This window comes from Bactrocera tryoni, unplaced genomic scaffold (assembly GCF_016617805.1).
Source record: "Bactrocera tryoni isolate S06 unplaced genomic scaffold, CSIRO_BtryS06_freeze2 scaffold_11, whole genome shotgun sequence".
NCBI classification, from domain to species: Eukaryota; Metazoa; Arthropoda; class Insecta; order Diptera; family Tephritidae; genus Bactrocera; species Bactrocera tryoni.
This window is the reverse complement of record NW_024395824.1, coordinates 18,849,433-18,875,582: the sequence shown is the minus strand read 5'-3', so window position 1 is coordinate 18,875,582 and position 26,150 is coordinate 18,849,433. Positions and strand designations below refer to the sequence as shown.

General features: G+C 37.6%; 1 protein-coding gene and 1 long non-coding RNA gene across 2 annotated transcripts; one reads left to right on the top strand and one right to left on the bottom strand.

The window, feature by feature from the left end:
* Positions 1-880: 880 nt before the first annotated feature.
* LOC120779910 lies at positions 881-1,847 on the bottom strand. The gene is made up of 3 exons (XR_005705757.1): positions 1,604-1,847; positions 1,400-1,546; positions 881-919 (listed from the first exon to the last, which is right to left on the bottom strand). It is a non-coding gene; the product is annotated as an uncharacterized LOC120779910 (long non-coding RNA).
* Positions 1,848-3,511: 1,664 nt separating this feature from the next.
* Positions 3,512-23,635, top strand: LOC120779909 (eukaryotic translation initiation factor 4E transporter). Its single transcript, XM_040112254.1, has 5 exons — positions 3,512-4,384; positions 9,008-10,297; positions 16,837-18,357; positions 22,549-22,902; positions 22,964-23,635. The coding sequence occupies exons 1-5, from the start codon at positions 3,577-3,579 to the stop codon at positions 23,230-23,232; spliced, it is 4,242 nt and encodes a 1,413-aa protein (XP_039968188.1). The 5' UTR covers positions 3,512-3,576; the 3' UTR covers positions 23,233-23,635.
* The last annotated feature ends 2,515 nt before the right edge of the window (positions 23,636-26,150 follow it).

The window sequence follows — 26,150 nt, the reverse complement described above, 5'->3', positions numbered from 1 at the left end:
AAAAAATAATTTTAAATCGAATATATACGGTCTTCAAATAGTGCTAATTTTCAACTTTAAAACTAATGTCTTGAAAACTATATGTTTCCCGAGGCTATAAGCATGTTTACTCTTGATCTGGAGAACATTTTCTATCCGACCATACCCATTTTATTCCCGAAATCCTGGAACATATACTAAAGTTTTCCCGATCTACGTAACCAGAATTGATTTCGGCCATGGACACGATTTCAATTACTTTGGCGAAGGGGTAAAAAAACCGAATTTCCGTATAAATGGAATATGTGCGGATAGGAAAGCTTCTCTAGAGAAGGAATATTCAAAAATTATATAAAAATAGCTTATATTTTTTTAAATATTCACGATTAAAAGTTAAAAAATTAGCTCTAATAACTTTCTATGTTTCTCTATGTTTCACTAAATTTTTTTACGTTTTTCACTCTGTATATACACTCTAAACATTGAGCTAAGTTCACATTTCACTTTTATTTTGCTATATTTTACCTAAATTTATTAATTTAAAAATCAATTAGTTCGTTTTCATCGTTGAAAAGGTTAGATTGTTTACAATTATGAGGAAAACGAGCGTTGCCACATCTTAAACAGCAAATACTTATGTAAGATTTTTTACGATTTTTCTTTGTTTGTTTTTCGCGTGATTCATTTTTCTATATTAACTATAATAAGAAATACTTTCTACATACATATGTATATGTATAATATGTGATTTATATTTAATAAACACAAATAACTAAAACTCGATGATAATATTATAATATTTATATCATATCGGGGTGACAGAAATGCTTCCGCGTAGTACTCCTTTCTGCGTTTGCGTCCTTCGGCCGCGCTCTCAAAAAATAACCTTGGTCGAGCGAATACCCGGGGTGACTGAAGTACTTTCGCATAGTACTCCTTTCTGCGTTAAAAATAAAAAAATATATTGAGTTTTCGTTATATAGTTGTTATATTTTTTGGTTATCATGCAGTCATATTGAAACAAAATTTCGTTTTCTTTATAAAATGGTTAAATTTTGGTTATTATATCTGTCAGCGATTTCCATTTATTTTTGATAAAACGTTGTTTTGTATTTTAGGTGACAATATATATAATATTATTATATGATATTATTATATAATATTACTATATAATATTACTTATTTGTTTCTTAAACTAAATGAAGAAGATATCCATATGCATGAATGGAGGAATTTTTGGGAAAAAAGGAATTTCGGCGAATTTCCTTATTATCACGTGGTAGCGCTCCATTTCGTCTTGAAGTGAAAAATGTGAGTAAAGTGTGTTTAATGTGGTGAAATAGCTTCTTGAAATGTTCGAATTTTGGGAATTTTTGAATTTTTAAGGTCGAATATCACGTAAACTAAGGGTTTGCGGTACCTATAACACTATATATTTTTTAATCAGAAGGACTTCCTTTTTCCAACAGTGCCTTCAAATCGCGGCGCCAAAGAAATCGGAATTGTGCCGGCCATATATTACAGTACTCGTACAATGCTGCAAAGTTTTTGCCTCTTCCTAAGTTTCCTGATGATGATATACATATTTATCTAATGAAGTTTCAACAGATCATTTCGAGCAAACCTTTGAATTGCAGTATTTGGACGATTTATTAAGAAAGACAAAAAATGTTATGAAAATATAGGGTAAAATTTAGAATAGCATCCCCGGATTTCGGGGATAAAATGGGTATCAGTGGAAAGGTGACCGCTGACTTGTAGTTTTAAAGATATTTGCATTTAAATTTGAAAAATTGACAACTTTTACATTGATAATTTGTATATTGTGGTAACTTTTTCACTTATTTTATGCACTTTTCGCTTACTAGCACTTCACTATAACGTTTCTGTAGATTAACAATAACAAACAATATTTACAACAAATATTAAAAAAATTAATATACAGAAACGTTATAGTGAAGTGCTAGTAAGTGAAAAGTGCATAATATATGTAAGTGAAAAGGTTACTCACAATATACAAATTATCAATGTAAAAGTTGTCAATTTTTCAACTTTAAATGCAAATATCTTTAAAACTATAAGTCAGCGGCAACTATGTATATATATTTTCGTGATCTGGAGAACGTCACCTTTCCAGTGATACCCATTTTATTCCCGAAATCCGGGGATGCTATTCTAAATCCCAGCCAAAATATACATACATATATCAAGATAATCTTTTTGTGAGCATAGTATAAAATCAAAAGTGCGTGAAAACATTTATCAAGAACATTGTGAACAATACACACATATCGGAAAATTTTGAAATGGCAGTTCTGTACTGCGATTTCTATGACAGTAGGATATATAATATGTATAAGCCAAGGTCTATCAATAAAAACAGAGCATCCATGACGTGAGCCTCTGCGTTCGATTTGTTTTTCTCTTTTGTTCAAGTGTTGCTTTCTTTATACAAATTTTGTGGTTAATTTATGTGTAACAAACGGCTTTCTGAATTTTGAATAAATACTTCCTTATATTGAATGCCAATGTGAATAATTATACAAAACTTAGCCAGAATTCATTATGGCGTGAAACTAAAGAGAAAAAAATTCAAACTTGTAGTGTAGTTTTTCTATGCTTTGTAATAGTAGGTGCTCAATAAGTTGTACTGATACACATTAAGTAACGCGTGCAAACAGTACTATAATGGTAAAAAAAATTTAAAAGTTATTAGCAAGTTGATCCGACTCGGCCATTGTATTTGCCACATTTAGTATTGCCAACCCATATTGAAATTTGTAATTGTAAAGAACTTTTACTTATATTAAAATTTTTATTATTGAATGTTTCCCCAGATTTTGTAATAAACGATATGAAAGCCAATTTAGCATCTAGTTTTTCAAAAGGATTGCTTATTATTTCTTAAAAAATCAATCTCCAAATATAAATTTAATACGAAGTTGCATAGTTTTTGTACATATTGTCGATGTTTAATATTGCTCTCATACACATATTTGGTAGAGATGGCAATATTAGTTTGAGTACTTTAGGGAACTAGCAAGGTGGTGCATTACTCTTTTTTTTATTTCGTGCATAGCTTTTACTTTTGGCTTTGTGAGTAACGAAAAGTTATTTAAAAACATCAGTATACATTTGTAGCATTTTACCTGAAGCATTAAAAAAAATTTTATTTCTCTGCCAATTTTCGATTTATGCTAAATCTTCAAGCATGAATTAGAAAATTAACTCCTGTTAGAAATTATCAAACATCTGCATTAATTTGCTTTCTTACGAACATTGACGTGATTTTTTTAACGTTATCTTTAGCCAAAGAGATTGACATTAATAGTAAAAGAGTACTTAATTTCATCTGTAAAATCAAGAGGTAATAGTGTAATATAATGATTTATACAAGCAAGAAATTACTATAACAAAGAACAACTTCAAATATTGTGTGAATATACAAGTTTTACAAGCGGTTAAATAATGCTCTGTTTAGAACTATATAATAATTTAAAATAATCAATTTAAAATTTACACATTTGTTAAGAAGTATCATAATTCAATAAGTTGGCGACGAATTTTATTCATATTTGGATTGAATAATATTTGGTGATGAATACTTCACCGGTTCCGGCGTTGGACATGACTATTAAATGTCAAAGTCCGCTTAAACTATATTATTACCAGTTACCGGACGCCATTTGCGATATTAGTAACACCACAGCTTCTAACTGTGATAATATAATGCGTTATAGTAGATCGAAACTCTTCGATCTTCGCAACGAAACAAATTCCCGTCGCCGTCCTGAATATGACCTAAGAGCTGAATTGCAATCGCTTGGTGTTTGGAAGTTTAATGCCAGTGGCAACGGTCTCCAAAATAGTGCAGGTTCCAATAACGAAGGAACCGCAGTATCTAGCAACGCATATGTCGCTAATCATGCAGCACAATTATCATCGGGGAATATGAATGTACGGGCACAACGTTCTCCTGGAAGTCGTGAAACTACATTAAACATTTCGAATTCTTCGCAACATAATACTTCTTATCACAATCTTCATAAGACGTACATAGATCATCGCAGCATTTCTTCATCTCATCTTATGCCAGCGTTTGCTAAAAGACGTATTGCTGCTTCTTCTGCACCTTCTAGTAATGCTGCTATTGTGGGATCACAAAATTTGTCGAGCAGTGGAAATTCCTCTTATGGTCCCAATTCTCCTGTCGATACCCGTTCGCAAACGCCAACAGAGGTTAAAGATGGTTTATTTTACAGTAATATTTCCGGTGGAAATAACGGGAATATGCGCCAACGAAACAAGGATCAATTATACGATTATCTTCAACGCGGAAGTAGCGGCGGTCCGATCACTGGAGATGACCCCAACATATTTATATCACCTCAGAGAAAACTTTTAGGTATGCAACAAACTCAAATTAAATTTTTTAAAAATATTGTGTACTTTTTTTAAATCCGAAATAGGGTCGGCTTTAGTATACCCACGATTTCAGAGTTATAAGTGGTATGGTTGGATAGGGCTGATGCTCCAGATTAAGAATATATATAGTTCTTGCGCCAGCAAACTTATAGTTTTCGAGATGTTTGCATTTAAAGTTGAAAATTTTGCAAGTTTTATATTGCAATTTCTCGATTTCTAGTAATTATTTATTTTATAGTATGCACTTTTTATGCTTTTACATTTCACTTCATTGTTTCTACATATTTATTTTACGGTAATTATTTAGTTATTTGCTTAAAATAAGCATTTTATATTTTACACGAAGGTTCGGCTTTAGTATACCATCCCAGGATTTCGGGAATAAAATGAGTATGGTCGGATAGAGGAGATTCTCCAGATCACGAATATATATGGTTATAGCCGCAGGAAGCTTATAGTTTTCGAGTTATTCGCGTTTTAAGTTGAAAATTTGCAATATTTTAATTACATATTTTCGGTATATAAAATTAATTTTGCACTTATATTTTTCACTTTTATATACGCTAACACATCACTTATTCATTTGCACACATTTATTTTATATAATATAGTGCAAAAATAGCTTTTAATAAACATTTAAATTGTTGTTGAATTTGATTATTTAAGAATAACAAATGAATTACAAACTGTCATATAATTAGTGTTACGTTATCGACATCATTTGTAAAAATAAATGTGTCAAATAATCAGTGTTACTATAGTAAAATATTTTACAAACTAAAATAAAAAAAAAATATATAGAAATATTATACCCTAAATACAGGAAACATAATCGTTGATAAACATTAAAAAAAAATATAAAAAATTTAAGTGGCTGCTAATGTAAAAATGAGTTCTACGGGAGAAAAAAAATGTATATACCCGGTGTTGGACCGACCAGGGTTATTTTTTTTTGAAAAAAATTTGATACACCCCGGTGTTGGACCGACTAGGGTTATTTTTTTGAAGCCGTCCACGCAAAAAGGAGTTCTAGGCGAAAAAAATTTGATACACCCCGGTGTTGGACCGACCAGGGTTACTTTTTTGAAGCGCGGCCGATGGCCGCCAACGCAAAAAAGAGTTCATCGCGCAAAAAGAAGTTCTACGCGAAAAAAATTTGATACACCCCTGTGTTGGACCGACGAGGGTTATTTTTGTGAAGCGCGGCCGAAGGCCGCCCACGCAAAAAGGAGTTCAACGCGAAAAAATTCTGATACACCCTGGTGTTGGACCGACCAGGGATATTGTTTTTTATAGGTTGTTGATTTTCGTATTTGGGGTATAATCTGTTCCCTTTATTTCATTTAGTTATTATACAAATGATGGTGATAAGGTAACACTGATTATATGACAGTTTGTAATTCATTTGTTATTCTTAAATAATCAAATTCAACAACAATTTAAATGTTTATTAAAAGCTATTTTTGCACTATATTATATAAAATAAATGTGTGTGCAAATGAATAAGTGATGTGTTAGCGTATATAAAAGTGAAAAATATAAGTGCAAAATTAATTTTATATATATCGGAAATATGTAATTAAAATATTGCAAATTTTCAACTTAAAACGCGAATAACTCGAAAACTATAAGCTTCCTGCGGCTATAACCATATATATTCGTGATCTGGAGAATCTCCTCTATCCGACCATACCCATTTTATTCCCGAAATCCTGGGATGGTATACTAAATTCTTCCCCATTTACCAAACGAATAAAAATGAATAAAAAATAGGATTATACCCCAAATACATAATATATCATGATTTTTGATCGGGCAGACCGCCGACGCCTAAAAGGAGTTTTACTCAAAAAAAGCTGACACCCCGTTGTTGGATCGGCCAGGATTATTTTTTTTTTAGAAGCGCGGCCGAAGGCCGCCAATGCAAAAAGGAGTTTTACTTAAAATAAAACCTGACACACCCCGGTGTTGGATCAGACAAGGTTATTTCTTTTCAAGCGCGGCCGAAGGCCGCCAATGCGGAAAGAGGTGGAACGCGAATAAATTTATGTTTTCCCCGGTGTTGGATCGGCCAGGGTTAGTTTTTTTTTGAAGCGCTTCCGTTTTGTCATTATCTTCACATTTATCAATTCCGCGTTTATGCCTGTGTCCAGGATACAAATTTAAAGTATATAAAATTTATAATTTATAAATATATAATTATTAAAAGTTAAGGTGTATTTAAAGAAATGAGTGCAAATTCATCAGGTAAGTAATATAAGTTTTAAATTGATAAAAATATAAGTTAAGGCACTTAAATAGATATGTGTCGGAGCGTCAACCAGCCGAGGTGTCGTAAAGCGAACCAATGTGCTTAAAGCGTCGGAAGTTAAATCAATGTGGAATATTGTAAAAATAATCTAAACATTTTATAGTAAAGAAAAATGTATTTTCTTTGCGGAAGAGCAAGGATTGATTTTAAAATCTAAAATGTGTCTACGCATAAAGTGCCAATGACGCTGCCATTAAATAAAAGTAGCACTGTTGGGGCGTTCCTATGCCGGAGAGGTGGTTGTCGGAACCGAACTGCATTGGCATGATCGAGCGATACCTGGTTCGATAACGCGAAAATTCCACTTCCTCAAACATTTTATCTATTGTATGCGTATGCATCTCATTGGTCGCATGCTGAAGTGAGGAAGAACAGTTTTATCAGAGAACCAGTTTTATCTAGCGCTACTATATGTGACTGGTATAATTACTGCCGCGAAGCCGTAGTATTATACCAGGTTGACCATCGGGTAGCGGTAGGTAAAATTGGTGGCCCTAGTAAAACTGTTCAAATAGATGAAAGCAAATTTGGAAAGGGGAAATACAATAAAGGTAATAAAATAAAAACATAATTTTTTTTTATGTAATTAATATATCTTTTCTTATTTTAGGGCGGAGAGTCGAAGGCCACTGGGTTCTTGGGATGGTTGAAGATGGGAGTGACGACCTTAGGCTGGTGGTATGTCCCGGCAATGTCAGGTCTGCTGAGGTGCTCATACCTTTGATAGAGAAGCACGTGACAAAAGGGAGCATTATATGTACTGATTGCTGGAAGGCGTACGATTGTCTGTCCAGCCACGGGTATGAGCACCGACGGGTTAATCACAGCGACCCCGATAATCCGTTCGTCGCAGAGGACGGGACCCACACTCAACGCATCAAGCCCCAGTGGCGCGTAATTAAACGATTTTTTATTAAAGACTTATAATAATGGTGATGATTTTTCCAATTTAATTTTTGAATTTATTTGGAGGAAAAATATTGCAAATAATCATTATGATCCTTTTGTACAATTATTAGATGCATTTAAACCTACTTATAAGCCTTAAAACTTTTTTTATTACAATGGAAAATTTATTTCAGAAGGTATTTGTTTCCTGCGATTAAGTTTTCATATTCATTTTTATTTGTTTGATAAATGTGTAATTATGGCAATACTTATTATCATGAATAATGAAATTTGTGTAGAATATAAAATGCTTATTTTAAGCAAATATCTAAATAATTACTGAAAAATAAATATGTAGAAACAATGTAGTGAAGTGTAAGTGTATAAAAAGTGCATAATATGAAAGAAATAATTACTAGAAATCGAGAAATTGCTATATAAAATTTGCAAAATTTTCAACTTTAAATGCAATTATCTCGAAAACTATAAGTTTGCGGCGGCAATAACTGTATATATTCTTAATCTGGAGCATCAGCCCTATCCAACCATCCCACCCTGAAATCATGGGATGGTATACTAAAGTTTCCCCGAAACCCGTCTCCGGGTTGTAGCCACAGTGAATAGCGTGTTTGATTAATAATATTAAAAAGACATGAAGACTATTGTCATAAGACGAATCATACATTATTTTTCCAACAGCTTCTTTTGGTATGGCTGGAACTCATTTGCGGAACTCGTATGCAAAACACTCTGCCAAAGTAAATTATATAGCGCTCTCACCCACTGCAATATGCGTCGTTTCTTTCACCAATTTGCTAAAATATTTGTGTGCAAAAATGTTCCCTACTTTTTTCCTTCGTTACTTGTAGTAACTATAAGTTTTTCACTTGCGACTTCATATAATACATTTTCTTGGCAACTTTGTATTAGTAATTGCTTTCAATAAAAATTTTTAAATAATGACTTATTTCCATAATAAATTTAAAGGTCGGCTTTAGAATACTGACCTAGGATTTCGGAAATAAAATGGGAATGGTCGGATAGAGGAGGTTCTCCAGATTCAATAACATTGAATTAAAACTATTTTTGCACTATATAATGCAAAAAAAAAATTTGTGTACAAACGATTTAATGAAGTGTTAGTGAAAATAAAAATGAAAAATGTGAGTGTAAAATTAATTTTAAATCCAAAAAAAACGTAATTCAAATAATGGTAGTGCAAATATCTCGAAAACTATTGGTTTCCTGCTATATATATTCTTGATCTGTGGAACCTCCTCTATTCGACCATACCCAGTTTATTTCCGAAATAATGGGACGGTATTCTAAAGTTTTCTAAAAATGAGTGCTGTGAGTTATTCTGTAACCCTTGATTTCTGAACGTAATATTTTTCTCTCTTACAGAGCAAGACCGCGAGCGAGACAAAGAACAAGAACTTCATTCTGACAGTAGACGACTATCATCACCCATATCTTTAGGCTTATGTAGATATAGCCACAATAACGGTGGCATCGCTCAAGAACGTAGAATCGGCAGCGGCCGTCTGCTACACCGCGACGTAAACTGGGATTATCGTGCTTCTCAAGACAGAGATAAAGGCCAAAACTTAAGCTCTGCCCCAATTCAAGATAAAGAAATATTAGCGCCAAATCATTTAAGTCAGGCTCGAGGTGGGGGGCGGTATTCAGAGCGAACTTCGGTTGGAAATGGATACTCAGACCGACGACATTTGGAACGGCGTGGCGGTGGTGACAATGACAATGTCCGAGATAAATATGAATACGTAAGCAATGCTCAGACACCAAATGCTCATGGTGGTGGTACTAGACGAGATATATATGCTGCTGAGTCTTCTTCAAATCAGCATTCTATATCTCATAATCGTAATAGACGGAACCAGAAATATCATGATAGGAATGAAGAGCCTGAATGGTTCAGTAGTGGTCCAACATCTCAACATGATACAATTGAATTGCGTGGATTCGAAGAAATTGACGACCAATACAATGAAAGCTCTAACGAAGGTATTGGTAGCACTAAGCGTACACATTTTCCAAATTCGTCGCGAAAAATAAGTGAAAGTTCATCATCTCGCGAGAGCAGTACTTTGAATTTGTCTAGCACGAAGTCAAAAGAGCAATTACATCTATTATTAGATCACGAGAATGTTGACAATAAAACCGTAACTTTATCACCAGGCACTTTGCCATCCGGCAACAATATAATTTCTTTTGAAAACATAGATTCTCTCCGTGAGGAAGAGGGAAGTAAAGTGTTAAAAGGCAATGGTGACAGCAAAAAGAACGCTAAACGATTAGGACGAAGCAATGAAACTTTTGATGCGACACTTCCAGATTTTATGCTCGAAACTGAAGAAATTTCAAAAAAGTCAAACACTTCCAGAGACTCAGAGTTCAATTTTGATGTCTTCCTAAATCCTAATCTTGATCCCCTTAAACACTCGTTAATGTGTGGAGACAATTCCAATAATGAGAATGAAGTAATAGGTAGCTCTCGATTTAGCCGTTGGTTCGCTAATAAAACTGTAGGTAATGATGGACAATTCGGAAATTGCAATGCAAACAATACAGCTATGGATTTCATTGAAAGTGACACCAAAAATGAAAGTAATACTCTGATGGAATTTCTTAACAAACTGCCAGCTTTACCGGATTCTGTTATAACGCAAAAAGGTACATGTTTGTTGTTTGACAATATTAAGGGGTTAAGTATAGTCAAAAATTGGCAAATTAACTATGTATTAAAAAAGATGTCGACTTGTTTTGAAAGCAATTTGAATAAAAATTTATCAAGGATATTGTGGAATTCAGTAGAGAAATGCGTCGTTGTCAGAATTGCAAACCAATATTCGATTCCTATTATTATTTCTTCTTTTCTTCTTCTTTACGAAGACCCGACTGTCGTGGGAACGGAGTCTTCCTCTTCCTCAGCTTCCCCCGGCGGGTACTGCTTCAAATACCTTCATAGCTGGAGTGTTTTCGTCCATTCGGACAACATGACCTAGCCAGCGTAGCCGCCTCCTTTTAATTCTCTGAACTATGTCAATGTCGTCGTACATATATCTCATATAGCTCATCGCTCCATCGAATGCGATATTCACCGTGGTCAGTGCACAAAGGACCATAAATCTTTCGCCGAACTTTTCTCCCGAAAACTCTCAACGTCGACTCATCAGCAGGACGGGAATTATGAGCGATATATAGAGTTTGGTTTTTGTTCGTCGAGAGGGGACCTTACTTTTCAATTGCCTACTCAAGCCGAAGTAGCACCTGTTTCCAAGAGTTATCCTGTGATGGATTTCCAGGCTGACATTGCTGGTGGTGTTTACGCTGGTTCCCAAATATACGAAACTATTTACAACTTCAAAGTTATGACTGTCAACAGTGACGTGAGAGCCAAGTCGCGAGTGCGACGACTGTTTGATGACAGGGGTTGTTTCGTCTTGCCCTCGTTCTCTGCCAGACCTATTTGCTTTCGCTCTTTGTCCAGTCTGGAGAAAGCAGAACTAACGGCGCGGGTATTGAGGCCGATGATATCAATATCATCGGCATACGCCAGCAGCTGGACACTCTTATAAAAGATTGTACCCGCTTGATTAAGTTCTGCAGCTCGAATTATTTTCTCCAGCAGCAGATTGAAGAAGTCGCATGATATGGAGTCGCCTTGTCTGAAACCTCGTTTGGTATCGAACGGCTCGGAGAGGTCCTTCGCGATCCTGACGGAACTTTTGGTGTTGCTCAACGTTAGTTTGCACAGCCGTATTAGTTTTGCGGGGATACCAAATTCAGACATCGCGGCATAAAGGCAGCTTCTTTTCGAGCTGTCGAAAGCAGCTTTGAAATCGACGAAGAGGTGGTGTGTGTCGACTCTTCTTTCACGGGTCTTTTCCAAGATTTGGCGCATGGTGAATATCTGGTCGGTTGTTGATTTGTCAGATCTAAAGCCACACTGATAAGGTCCAATCAGTTTGTTGACGGTGGGCCTTAATCTTTCACACAATACGCTCGATAGAACCTTATACGCGATGTTGAGGAGGCTTATTTCACGGTAGTTGGCGCAGATTGTAGGGTCTCCTGTTTTATGGATTGGGCATAGCACACTTAAATTCCAATCGTTGGGCATGCTTTCGTCCGACCATATTTTACAAAGAAGCTGATGCATGCACCTTATCAGTTCTTCGCCGCCGTGTTTGAATAGCTCGGCCGGCAATGTCGGCCCCTGCCGCTTTGTTGTTCTTCAGGCGGGCAATTGCTATTCGAACTTCTTCATGGTCGGGTAATGGAACGTCTGCTCCATCGTCATCGATTGGGGAATCGGGTTCTCCTTCTCCTGGTGTTGTGCGTTCACTGCCATTCAGCAGGCTGGAGAAGTGTTCCCTCCATAATTTAAGTATGCTTTGGGCATCAGTGACTAGATCACCTTTGGGGGTTCTACAAGAGTACGCCCCGGTCTTGAAACCTTCCGTAAGTCGCCGCATTTTTTCGTAGAATTTTCGAGCATTACCCTGTCGGCCAGCTTATCAAGCTCTTCGTACTCACGCATTTCAGCCTCATTCTTCTTCTGTCTACAAATGCGTCTCGCTTCCCTCTTCAACTCTCGGTATCTATCCCATCCCGCACGTGTAGTGGTCGATCGTAACGTTGCGAGGTAGGCAGCCTGTTTTCTCTCCGCTGCGACACGGCACTCCTCGTCGTACCAGCTGTTCTTTTGCACTTTCCGAAAACCAATGGTTTCGGTTGCAGCTGCACGTAAGGAGTTTGAAATTCCGTCCCACAGTTCCCTTATACCGAGTTGTTGACGAGTGCTCTCAGAGAGCAGGAGTGCAAGCCGAGTAGAAAATCGTTCGGCAGTCTGTTGTGATTGCAGCTTTTCGACGTCGAACCTTCCTTGTGTTTGTTGGCGTGCGTTTTTTGCTGCACAGAGGGGGGTGCGAATCTTAGCTGCAACAAGATAGTGGTCCGAGTCGATGTTAGGGCCTCGGAGCGCACGCACATCTAAAGCACTGGAGACGTGTCTTCCGTCTATCACTACATGATCGATCTGGTTGGTAGTTTTTCGATCCGGAGACAGCCAGGTAGCTTGATGAATCTTCTTATGCTGGAATCTAGTACTACAGATAACCATATTTCGGGCCCCGGCGAAGTCAATCAGCCTCAACCCATTTGGAGATGTTTCCTCGTGGATGTTGAATTTACCGACTGTTGCGCTAAAGATACCTTCTTTCTCCACCGTGGCGTTAAAGTCGCCAAGCACGATTTTGACATCGTGACGGGTGCAGTTCTCATAGGTGCGCTCCAAGCGCTCATAGAAGGCTTCTTTAGTCACATCGTTCTTTTTTTCCGTCGGGGCGCGGTCGCAAATCGGCGATATTTTGGAGAACATCAACCAGCTGGGCAGTGGCACCTTCCCAATTAGGGAACCGAACATTCCAGGTGCATGCCCTCAAATCGTAGTTCTTATTTCGTTTGCCATGGTGGTCATCAAAAGAGGGATCTCTCATCCGAGGCAGTTGGTAAACTTTCATTGGGTGCGCTTTTTACGTGGCGGGTCTTAAACCCAGCGCACAACCCTATATATATGTTTACTTATGTGATAAAACTTGCAAATAACTAAATTTGGAAACAATTATATTTAAGTTTTTGATGAGTTCTATTGTATTGAAAAATGTCAACGAAAACAATAAAAGGAAGCTTTTAAGTGATCACGAAATCCGCTTGATGCACCAGGCGAATCGCATGAGAAATTTAGCTTACATTAACTTGTATGTTGGTATACATTCTTACTCTACAGATTTACAGTAACGGACAATAAAATGGAATCAGAGCATTTGTTTTGAAACAACGGTATAATTTTTTTGAACATTTTCATTTATGTAGTAACTTTTTTGTGTAATAACAAATGTATTCATTTGTACTTAAAAAAAAGAAAGGATTGGCGAGTTTAACAGTTAACTGTAATTTTAAAAGTGTAAATAGCGTGCTTTGTGTATAATGAAAAAATAATAGAATCAATAGCGAAGTAATTTCATAAACAAAAAATATTGATTCTGCTTATATTAACTTTATTAGATCTGTGTAATGAATATTTGTATAAAATATGTACATATGTATTTATGTAGAATTATTTTTCTAGCAAATCAGGGAGGAGTAGGGAGGAAGGAAAATTTGCGAAAGAAGGATCACACGTAAATAGAAATTGCAAACATATCGAATATGCTTCAAAAATGTGAGTTTAGTGCCTTAAAATTTTCAAAAAAAAAGCTTGAGACCACAAAAAAAGACTGCGGAATTCGATCAATATATTGCAAGATTGTCACTGTGCGATCCGTTTAGAATCGTTGCAGCCATTCAACAAGAATTAGGTGCACAAATTTATTCAAGAATGGTAAGAAGACGACTTGTAGGAAAGTCTCTTTGGCACATTTTTCCTAAAGGCTGGTTTCTGTAAAAATTTATTTTTTTATTGTAAGATATTATTTTGATTTGTTCTCCGAATTTTTTAAATTTTTATTTTACTTTTGTTATCGCAATATTTATGAATTATTTTTTTTTGTAAATATTTTTACTGTAACTGATAGCACTTGACATGAAGTAAATAATAAAAACTTATTTTAGTTGAATTTAAATCACATTCATATTATTTTATATTAAATTAATACTAATTAAAAAATTAATACTAAGGATGATTCTATTTTATTGTTCGTAACTGTATATAACATCGACTGAATAAAGACGCATTTGGGTGCTAAATTGCGTTTCTAACGTTTTGGAAATCCTCTTAAAATATCTAGATATTTTTCCATAAACTCAATAATTATGACATTTTTTATTGTTATTCTGTCATCTTTTTGCTTTGTTTCTGATGAAAAAACCGATCAAACTAACGGAAACTATTTCTGTGATACCAAAAAGCGATACAGTTTCTATTTGGAACGTTAAACCTGTAATATCTGAAATCATGACATATACTACATTTATTTTATCCGTTTCAATTCCGACTCCGACAACTATTGGATTCTGGAACACCCCTGAACAATTTTAAAAGTAATATTTGTTTGTGTTGATCTAGTTTCAAACGAAGCTCCTTGCGATGACCATCACCAATCATTGGATATTCACCTAAATCAATCGGGCAAAAAATCAGTTTTATAAGTAGTTAATTGAAGAAATTAATTCTTTTTTAATTAATAAAGTGGCGGCCTCAGGAATTTTATTTCCATATTTTTTCGTGTAAAATCAACATTTTATAAAAAAATCGCAAATAAAGAAGGCCTTTGATCAGGCAATAGATTTTCAATTTTTCAAGTAGTAAAAATCATTAAAATATATTTCGAGCTGTGGCATTCACCAGGTCAAAAACAAAGTTCTGAGAAGACACATTTCAAGTTCCAGGCTCAATTTGCTTTCCAACTCCAATTATTTATATACGCTATGGACACATAAATAGCACACTTGGTCATCAAATAAGAAAACATTTATTTATTCCTTAAGTTTATCATTTACGGATTTAAGAAAGCATGCGTTTTATATTAAAAATTATTCACTTTAATATTACTAAAACTCTAAAACAATAAATATTTTATTATCGCCAAAAAAAGACAAAAACATCAATATCCTATATGAAAGCTGGGACACATATATAGCACAATCTGAAAAGTGGTTTAAAAAAGGGTACAAAAATGTTTAAAAATTATTTAAAAAAATTGTAAAATTGTTCATTTCGTTAGTATTTTGTACTATATCCATCATTTTTAATCACCCACTCACATCTTTGCTGCATGCTGTCCACCAGTTCTTGACATCGTTCCTTTGGGATTGAATACCAAGGCTTCTCAATTCCAGCCCATAAATCATCAAAATTTTTGAATTTTTTGCTTGCTATTTTGAACTTGATATCATTACATAAATTTTCTATTGGTTTCAGATCTGGTTTTGCACAGGGGACTCATATATTTTACATTTTTTATTGCCGAGATCATGCTTAACTACCTTTGCGGTGTGCTTCGGATCATTGTCTTGCATAAATGTCCAGTTTATGAGCATGGATTGAAATGCAAATGGATCCATTTTATTTTTCAGTATATCCAAATACTAAAACTGGTCCATTTTACCATTTATTCGAACAATTGGCGCGATGTCATGCCATGAAAACACGCCCCCGACTATGATACTTCCACCGCCTTGCTTAATGGTTTTTTTTGGTATACCTAGGTTTTAGGGATTAACCTTGTGGACGACGTACAAATGTTTTTTCAACTGAAACCTTCCTATTTATCTTGGTTTTGTCGATCAAAAACACGTTCTTCCAAAATTATGCTGGTTTGTCTCTGTGGGCCTTTCCAAATGCCAGTCGAATTTTGATGTGGCGTTTTGACAGGCGTGGTTTCTTACTGGTAATTTGTCCAAAGAGATGAGATGCGTTTAGTCGTCTTCCTACAAGCTTTCTGGACATGACCACACCATATTCGTAATTAACTTCGATCATAATTTCTCTGGCTGGCTTAAACGGATCCGCTTTGCTCTTCCGTACTATGTTTTTGTCAACACTATTATCAGTTTTACGTGGTCTTAGTTTTCTTGGTATCTTTTTATTGACACAAGATGGGTATGTTTTGTTGCATAAAGAGCATTTTATAACATTTTTGGAGAGTAATGTATTTTTTCAGCAATTTTGGCAGGATCTTTTCGTTTTTTGCTCACATTAGACATAAGGACTCTATTTTCCGGCGTGGAATGTTTTCTCTTTCTCATTTGAATGAAATATTGATGAAATAATTATATATTCGCAAAATTAAATTAAAAACATACGAGAACCTCACACAAAATTAAAAAAAAACTACGAACTTAAAAATGTGCTATTTATGTGTCCACCTCAAATCAACACTATACGCAATAAAATTGTCGCGTACAAAATTTAATAGAAAATATACAGTAATTTTGTGTAGGGAAATGAGCCTCATACTGGTGACAAATAGATACATACCAAATTTTCACTGTTCAACTACTTTAGGATTAAAGAAATTAGAATTAATATGGGATTCAGATGTGTGCTATTTATATGTCCATGGCTGTATATGTATGAGATATTATACATTGCACGAAAAAGAACGATTTTTCGAAAATTCTAAGTACACTTAACCCCTTAAGTACAGTTCTTGTAAGAGAAACATTGCTTTTAATTCTTTTATGCTCTTCTTAACTTCATTGTGTAGTTACCGCTATCACGAGTGTAGAGGAACTGGAAGCGCGTATGGGTGTCATGAATACAACAAATGAAGTTTTACCGGCGACACACCATGTCGATATGCCTAACAAAAAAGATGAGGAAAGAGTGCTTAGTATGATTCCTTCAATTGCAAATGCGCAGTTAATCTCAGAACACCCTCAAGCTGGGGAAATTGAAGCATTTAAAAAGGTACTTGAACAACTAGGAACAGGAAATAAACAGCTACAGCAGCAGCATAACCAAACACAACAGCATGTACTACCACACAATCTGCAGTCAAATGTTTTGATATCGCCACAACATCGATCTGACCCGATGCCTCCGCTTAATATTATGCAAACAGGAGCTGCTCCAAATCTCTCACAACAAATAATTGTTAAAAATGATGAGCTGAAAAAGATTTTGCTTTCACAGGGATATCATCAGCAGCATCAAAGCAATGAAGAAAGTAATATTATGTCTCAGTCGCAGCCGCAGCCAATTCCACTAACTGTATTGTTTGGGAATCATCCTCAAAAGCGTATGGAACAGAATTTGTTTCAAGGTATACAACGTGGTGTAGTGTCAATAAATTTTTTGGAACAGCAACTTAATAACCCGAATACGTCACCGTCTATAAAAGAAGCAATTACTACAGTTCTCCGTGACGCATCTACGATGGCAACATTGCACAGCAATGTTCCACACAATCAACAGAACTGTGGACTTATTGGATCAATCCTCCACCAAGGCCCCAGTAATTCACCGATCCAACCGCCACAGCAACAGCAGATTTTGCAGCAAATTCAGAATGTCATGGTTCCAGGACAAAGAGAACGAATTTCACTTCTGCCACATCAGGCTTCAAATCACCAAGCTATTCCGTGCCAACGAGAAATGCAATTTCACACACACGCCATCATGCAAAATGCTACGCTAAAGAAAAAAATAGAGGAACAACAGGATTCAATTAGACGACGCCAAGAAAATCATCTACAGTCAAATAATAGGTTAGGATTAAATGAAGTAGATACGCAACAAAAGAATATTCAGCAAATGCAAATTTCAAGTAACATGCAACAGCAAACTGCAGGAACACAACAGCAAGCTCAACCAACCCGACATATTAATTCGCCTACGCCTTTGGCTTTTACACCAACATCGGTGTTGCGTAAGATGACTGCTGAAAAAGATAATTCGAACTCAAATCCAACAACTCTACATCATAACATGTTAAACTCTGTACTACAGCAGCAAAATAAAGCCATGGCACAAAATACATTTATAAATCCAACCAACAACCAACATCAAATGCAACAGCCCACGTCCACTCTACCACGGATGATACTTGGTGGGAATAACACACAGCAACAACAACAGCAAATGAGTAACAATAATTCGTTGCCGCCACAATCCTTAAACCAAACACCTCAGCAGCAAGCGGTCCAACCTTTACGCAACTCAATGGCACAAATAAAATGGCCACTACATTTAGTAAATCAAAGTATCACTGCTATTAAACCGATGGGTAAGCATATCAGCTGTTTACAAATGTGTCAGACCCATAAAAAAACATTTTGACAGCAACCATAAAATTGGTTGCATTAATCTTATATTTACTCAATTAACCAGATTTTTTCTCTCAAAAGTGTCACTTTTTCCACGGGCCTGCCTGCCAAATTTTTCGGTACAACCATAAACTATCTTTGCTAAAGCGAGTTCATCAGGAGCTTCTGACAAAAAAAAAAATGTAGAATTTTATTACAAAAAATTAGAGCATCGAAAAAAAGTGTAAACACTACAGTAAATAGAAACTAAGTTTTTTTCTCTTTGGTTTTGCTAGTAACTTATTTTATTTTTTAAATGTAAAACATAAGTAATGGTTGAGAGGTTTCCACTTCATTCGACAGAAAATTGTAAACAAAAAAATTAATTTTAAAAGTGATGTCTTTTGATCCAGTTCCAATTTAAGCTCCGCGGGGTGACTGTGACTAATACTTCGAAATTCAACTAAATCAATCCGCCAAAAAATTAGTTTCATTAATAGATATTTTAGTGCCAGATTGAAACTTTTTGAGAAACGCTTCAATTAATTTCATTTGTATGTTTGTGACTTCTTATAGTGGCACTAAAGCTAAATGGCTCTGCGTCAAAATGTACAATTAACAGTTGTTACCAGTTTAAAAACATAGTTTTTAGAAAAACGCATTGAAGTTTTACACTCAATTTATTTAAAGCTATAGCTACTGTGAATGTTCCAAAACGTCCGAGTATTTTTTCTAATTATCGAATAAATCGAAAAAATCTGTCTTATTTTATTGAAAATTTCAGAGAATATTTCTAATTTATTATACTTAAATTAGATTTACATCTATAATCTCCATTGCCCCTATTATTTTGTTTTGTATACGCATGTTTCCTATCAATAACTGTTAGATACCTCTTCTTCTTAATTGGCGTAGACACCGCTTACGCGATTATAGCCGAGTTAACAACAGCGCGCCAGTCGTTTCATCTTTTCGCTACGTGGCGCCAATTGGATATTCCAAGCGTCAGGTCCTTCTCCACTTGGTCCTTCCAACGGAGTGGAGGTCTTCCTCTGCTTCCCCCGGCGGGTACTGCATCGAATACTTTCAGAGCTGCAGTGTTTTCGTCCATCCGGACAACATGACCTAGCCGGGGTAGCCGCTGTCTTTTAATTCGCTGAACTATGGCAATGTCGTCGTATATCTCGAACAGCTCATCGTTCCATCAAATGCGACATTCGCCGTGGCCAATGCGCAAAGAACCATAAATCTTTCGCAGAACTTTTCTCGCGAAACATCAGTTGATGTCATTGTCCAAGCCGCTGCACCATATAGCAGGACGGGAATTATGAGCGACGTATAGAGTTTGTTTTTGTTCGTTGAGAGAAGACTTTACTTTTCAATTGCCTACTCAGTCCGAAGTAGCACTTGTTGGCAAGAGTTATCCTGCATTGAGTTTCCAGGCTGACATTGTTGGTGGTGTTTTACACTGGTTCCAAGATAGACGAAATTATCTACGATTTCAAAGTTATTACTGTCAACAGTGACGTGAGTACCAAGTCGCGAGTGCGACGACTGTTTGTTTGATGACAGGAGATATTTCGTCTTGCCCTCGTTCACTGCCAGACCCATTTTCTGTGCTTCCTTGTCCAGTCTGGAGAAAGCAGAACTAACGGTGCGGGTGTTAAGGCAGATGACATCATTATCATCGGCATACGCCAGCAGCTGTGTACTCTTATAAAAGATTGTACCTGCTCGATTAAGTTCTGCAGCTCGAATTATTTTCTCCAGCAGCAGATTGAAGAAGTCGCGCGATAGGGAGTCGCCTTGTCTGAAACCTCGTTTGGTATCGAACGGCTTGGACAGGTCCTTCGCGATCCTGACGGAGCTTTTGGTGTTGCTCAACGTCGAAAGCAGCTTTGAAATGGACGAAGAGGTGGTGTTTGTCGATTTTTTTTTCACGGGTCTTTTCCAAGATTTGGCTCATGGTGAATATCTGGTCGGTTGTTGATTTGCCAGGTCTAAAGCCACACTGATAAGATTCAATCAGTTCGTTGACGGTGGGCTTTAATCTTTCACACAATATGCTTGATAGAACCTTATATGCGATGTTGAGCAGGCTTATCCCACGGTAGTTGGCGCAGAGTGTGGGGTCTCCCTTTGTGTGGATTGGGCAGAGCACACTTTAATTCCAATCGTTGGGCATGCTTTTGTGCGACCATATTTTACAAAGAAGCTGAAGCATGCTCCTTCTCAGTTCTTCGCCGCCGTGTTTGAATAGCTCGGCCGGCAATCCATCGGCTCCCGCCGCTTTGTTGTTCTTCAGGCAGGTAATTGCTATTCGAACTTCTTCATGGTCGGGCAATGGAACGTCTGCTCCATCGTCATCGATTGGGGAATCGCTTTGGGCAGCTACCGCTCGCTTCATCCCGGCTGGAAGAATCGCGGAAATCCGCCCCAATTTCCCAGCCGAAGCAACCGTTTTAGCTAATGAGCGCGACACCTTACGCCATGCCGATCCCGGGGATCCCCGAATAAGGGATCTCAATTTGGAGATTCGGCGAATGGTAAACCAACATAAGCGAACGAAATGGATAGAGCACCTGAAGTCCTGTAACCTCTCCACCGGAGTGAGTAAGCTTTGGGCTACTGTCAAAGCTGTGTCTAACCCGAAGAGACATGACGACCGAGTTGAAGTTCAATTCAATGGTCATGCCTCTTCGGACCCGAAGAAGTGCGCGAGCTATTTTAGCCGGCAATTCACACTGCACCCTTCGGTAGACAAAGCTAAACGATGTGTTAACCGACGGCTGCGCAAAATGCCAAACGAAGGCGCGCCACTTACTTTCACCGATGAGGAGGTTCAGGGTGCCCTCAAAAAAGCAAAATCATCTAAATCCATTGGCCATAGGATATCTCACCAAGGTCCTCAATCTGTCGCTGACCACTCTTCAAATACCCGATGTGTGGAAAGTCGGAAGAGTGGTCCCACTACTGCAACCTGGGAAACCCGCCAACAAAGGGGAATCTTATCGACCGATAACTCTCCTCTCCCCAGTAGTGAAGACACTTGAGGCCTTGCTACTCCCGACCTTCACTCACCACATGAGCCTAGCCAGCCACCAGCATGGATTCCGAAAAGTGCACAGCACCACCACAGCACTTAGCGTCATAAACGACCAGATAGTTCGTGGCCTCAACCAGAAACCACCCTGCGAAAGAACGATCCTCGTAGCGTTGGACCTGTCAAAAGCTTTTGACACGGTCAATCACACAACGCTACTGCAGGACATCGAAACAACTACGCTCCCTCCAGGGCTAAAGCGGTGGACCATGAACTATCTGAGCGGTCGCCAGTCATCCGTACTATTTCGAGATAAAACATCTAAACTGAGAAGAATTAAACAGGGGGTTCCGCAGGGTGGTGTCTTCTCCCCATTACTGTTTAACTTCTACATCTCGGAACTCCCACAACCACCAGAAGGAGTTGCCATAACCTCGTACGCTGATGACTGCACGATATTGGCGTCGGGCAGCAGTTCCTGCTGGGATGCTTTCACAGAAATCACCCCTGCAGTCATCTGCTTGGAGCGGAACCGCCTCCTAGGATCATCAAAAGGTCATTCCTGGATTACGTCGACGACGTCGTACAGTACGCCGACCGGACTTCGGACGCAACTAACTTTAGAAAGGTACTGACCGCCATTCACAGCGGAGCCATCAACACCTTCACCGACTCCCTTTCCGTGAATGGCGTTCTTGGAGTCAAACCACCACCCATCGCAGACGAAGAGCTCCAGCTGCCGCGAGAAACGCGTGTGACCCTTGCGCAACTACGTTCTGGATACTGTAGCAGGTTAAACTCCTACTTATCCAGAATAGACCCTGACATACCCGACGTATGTCCTGCATGCAACGAGTCTCCGCATGATACTGACCACCTCTTTGCATGCCCCATAAACCCCACCCATTTAACATCCTCCTGCCTTTGGTCCGACCCCGTCGAAACAGCACGTTTCTTGGGCCTACCGTTAGATGACATCGACGACAACACAAATGACATTTACCATCCCAACGGGGATTGAATTTCCGTTAAAAAAACAACAACAACAACAAACAAACAAAAAAAATCTAGTGAAATTTTCAAACATACCTAACACACGACCTAATATATATTTTTTTAATTTACACAGGGCGACCAATTTTAAAAGCTCCTTTACCACCACAATCTGGCAATCACCCACAAATACCGCAGCTAAATCAAATGATGTTTAATAAGTTAGATTTTCAACAAGTGCAACAAAACCGTTTGAAAAACAACCAGACCCCTCAACATGTTTTAAGCCAGTCCACGCCACCATTTTCGCAACACGCGTTGGTGTCACAACAAGCACCAAACCACACTAACTTAATTCCTCATGTTCAACATCAGCAACAGTTATATCAACAACAACAACGTATTCTAGCGTTGCAAAGACATCAACAACAATTCCACCTACAACAACAGTTGCACCAACAACATTCAATTGATACAACCAATCGAAATAGTTCGTTTAGTAATTGTTTTATCTATGTAATTTATAACTTAAAGATTTCATTTTCTTGCAGTTTGTATGCAGACGTCACTTGCCAATGATAGTAATGGTATGATAAATAACGCTGCTGCTACTGCTACAACTGCTGCCGCCAGCATAATAAATTATCAGCGTGATGGTGGTTTGTCTCCCACGAGTAATCAATTGGCGCAGTGGTTTTCGCCCGAGTTACTTGCTCAAGCATCTGCTGGAAAACTTCCGCTCCTGAATATGAATCAAGCGTTATGTCTAGAAGATTTCGAGAGAAATATACAACATTCCTCAGCACCAGTGAGCAACTAATGTCACAGGGTGGAAATATTATGTTTAAAGTTGTGTATAACTTAGGAAACATGTTAAATAATATTTTTTATTAGATGGCTTGGTGACACTAAATAAGCAGAAAGTATATTCTATATGAATTTAGATTTAATTTTGAAATTGTCGGAAGTAAAACGTTTTTAATATCAATTGGTAGTAAATAAAAAGTCTAATATAGCGTTCTGTCATAATTATAAATATTACACCATATGCGTATGAAATAGTATCTCAATTATTGTAAATGAATAATTTAGATTTCAAAACGATTGTAGTTTATAAAGTGTAAAAAATATAACTAAATTAGATGACGGCAAACAATTACAATAAGAACACCCGTAAGTATTTCACTTTATGATACAAATAAAAAATTTTACCAGCAGCCTAACCAGTTTGCGAAATATTACTCACATACACACAGGCATAGAACTCGTTCAAACACTTCAAATTTCTAACACTTGATAGCGGGCAGTATAGGCGCCAAGAAAGAATGAAAGAAATTGCATTCACACAAGGATTCTTTGTCCCCCACATATAAATCTCACTTGTTGCTGCTGGGACGGTTATCTAGGTCCTCGTTAGGCTGGTAAGGTTCAGATAAGTAGACATCGAGGTCATGCAACGGTAGGCCCAGGAAACGTGCTGTTTCGACGGGATCGGACCATAGGAAGAAGTATCCAGAACAAAGGTGCGCAAGAGTCACTCGGTCCTTGCGGCAACTCGAGTTCGTCGTCTGCAATACGCGGTGGTTTGACATGCGGTCGGTGAAGATGTGTATGGCTCCAATGTGAATGGCAATGCGTGTATAAGTTCGCAGCGTCCGAAGCCTGGGGTCGAATCGTTACATCCGTGCACGGATCGGCAAACAGACGAAAGAAAATCACGTGATACGTCAATCGTATGCGGTGATTGGCATTATGACACGATAGCAAACGGATCGTAATATATTTTCAATTCGCAATAGTTTTTAAATTCCACATTGCTTTGGATCGTATTTTTAGGTCACAATAGATGTAGAACTGTCAAAACTTAAAAAAGCTAATTAAATATCAAAATGAATCCAACATTGTTTTTTAATTTGAGCTCTAGTGAAAGTGATGGGCATAAAAAAATAGTGCGGAGATATCTAAGAGATCGTAGCAATAGCGTAGGTATAAAAAAAATTATGAATCCTCATTAACAAAATTTTCCTTATAGATGTATCGTTGAACAAAGCATTGGAATCTTAAAAATACGATGAGGCTTTTAGGATATGGCAAGAGAAGAGGGTATCACCCCCCAAAAGTGTAAGATTTGCTAACGTTTGTGAGGCATTACATAACATCTGCATAAAATTGACAATAAGTTACGACCCTAAAAGTTGCAGTTCTTATCACACACAATAAATGGACACCGGCGTAGCGAACCACTTCACCGCAATCGACCAAACGATAAGAGATCAAATAAAGTATTCTTCAATAAATTTAATTCAAAAATGTGTATGTCCTTAATCTTGTAAATAATTTTATTTTTATTGTCAACTGAAATACAAAAATTTTGTTCATATAAATTTTTTTTTAATTTTTAATGAGATATTCCATTCATTGGTTTCTTGTTGATGTTCTTTATTACTAAAAATTATAAAACACTTGAAAATTTAAAAAAATTTTGCTCACATCTCCATAAATTTGTCTATTACGATTGGTAGTTTGATATACTCGTTCACGTATGTCATCATGCCAGACTACGATAGAAGCGTTACGATCACGTATTGTCATAATACGAAATACAGGCTTTTACGTGACGAGTGATACGTTCACGGATGTAACGATTCGACCCCTGGCCAACGTACTGTCTAATGTCGTCGACGTTGTTAGGGAAATACCTTTTGATGTTCCTAGGAGGAGGGTCCGCTTCAAGCAGGAAAACACCTTAGCAGAAACTGCTGACGGGGGAGTTCATTATGTTCCTTAACTGAAAGTATACGGGCCTCACTATGTAGACGTTCCATCAGAGGCATCCCGTTATAGTCCGGAGTGCAGAGTGAGTATGGTCGCTCTGGATTTTGTGGGGAAAAACTTAGGTTTACATTTGAGTATATACCATCGATTCCATTATCCGACGTAATTATCGTACAATCATCAGCGTACGAGGTGATAGAAAATCACTTCCTTCACACGACAGTCGGGTCTACTTAACCGGAACGGACCCGGAGAATTCTCTCCCTACGATAACAACAACCACATAGAAATTCCGTCTGGTGGTTGAGGGAGACGTAGAACTTGAACTTGTTTAGTTCATAGTCCAACTTTTCAATCCTGGGGGGCCAACAACGCTTTGTTCTTCAAGTGGGTAAGTGCTTTTCGAACTTCTTCATGGTCGGGTAATGGAACGTCTGCTCCATCGTCATCGATTGGGGAATCGGGTTCGCCTCCTCCTGGCGTTATGCTTTCACTGCCATTCAGCAGGTTGGAGAAGTGTTCCCTTTATAATTTTAGTATGCTCTGGGCATCGGTTTCTAGATCACCTCCTTGGGTTCTACAAGAGTGTGATCCGGTCTTGAAACCTTCTGTAAGCCGCCGCATTTTTCCATAGATTTTTCGAGGATTACCCCTGTCGGCCAGCTTATCAAGCTCTTCGTACTCGCGTATTTCGGCCTATGGTTTCTCTCCGCTGCGACACGACGATCCTCATGGAAAACCATTGGTTGCGTTTGCAGCTGTACGTAAACGCTTGAAATGCCGTCCAGCAGTTCGATATACCGAGTTGGTGATGAGTGCGCTCAGAGAGCAGGAGTGCATGTCGAGTAAAAAACAGTTTGGCTGTGTGTTATGATTCCAGCTTCTCGACGCCGAACCTTCCTTGTGTTTGTTGATCTGCGTTTTTTGATGCACAGAGCGGGGTGCGTATCTTGCCTGCAACAA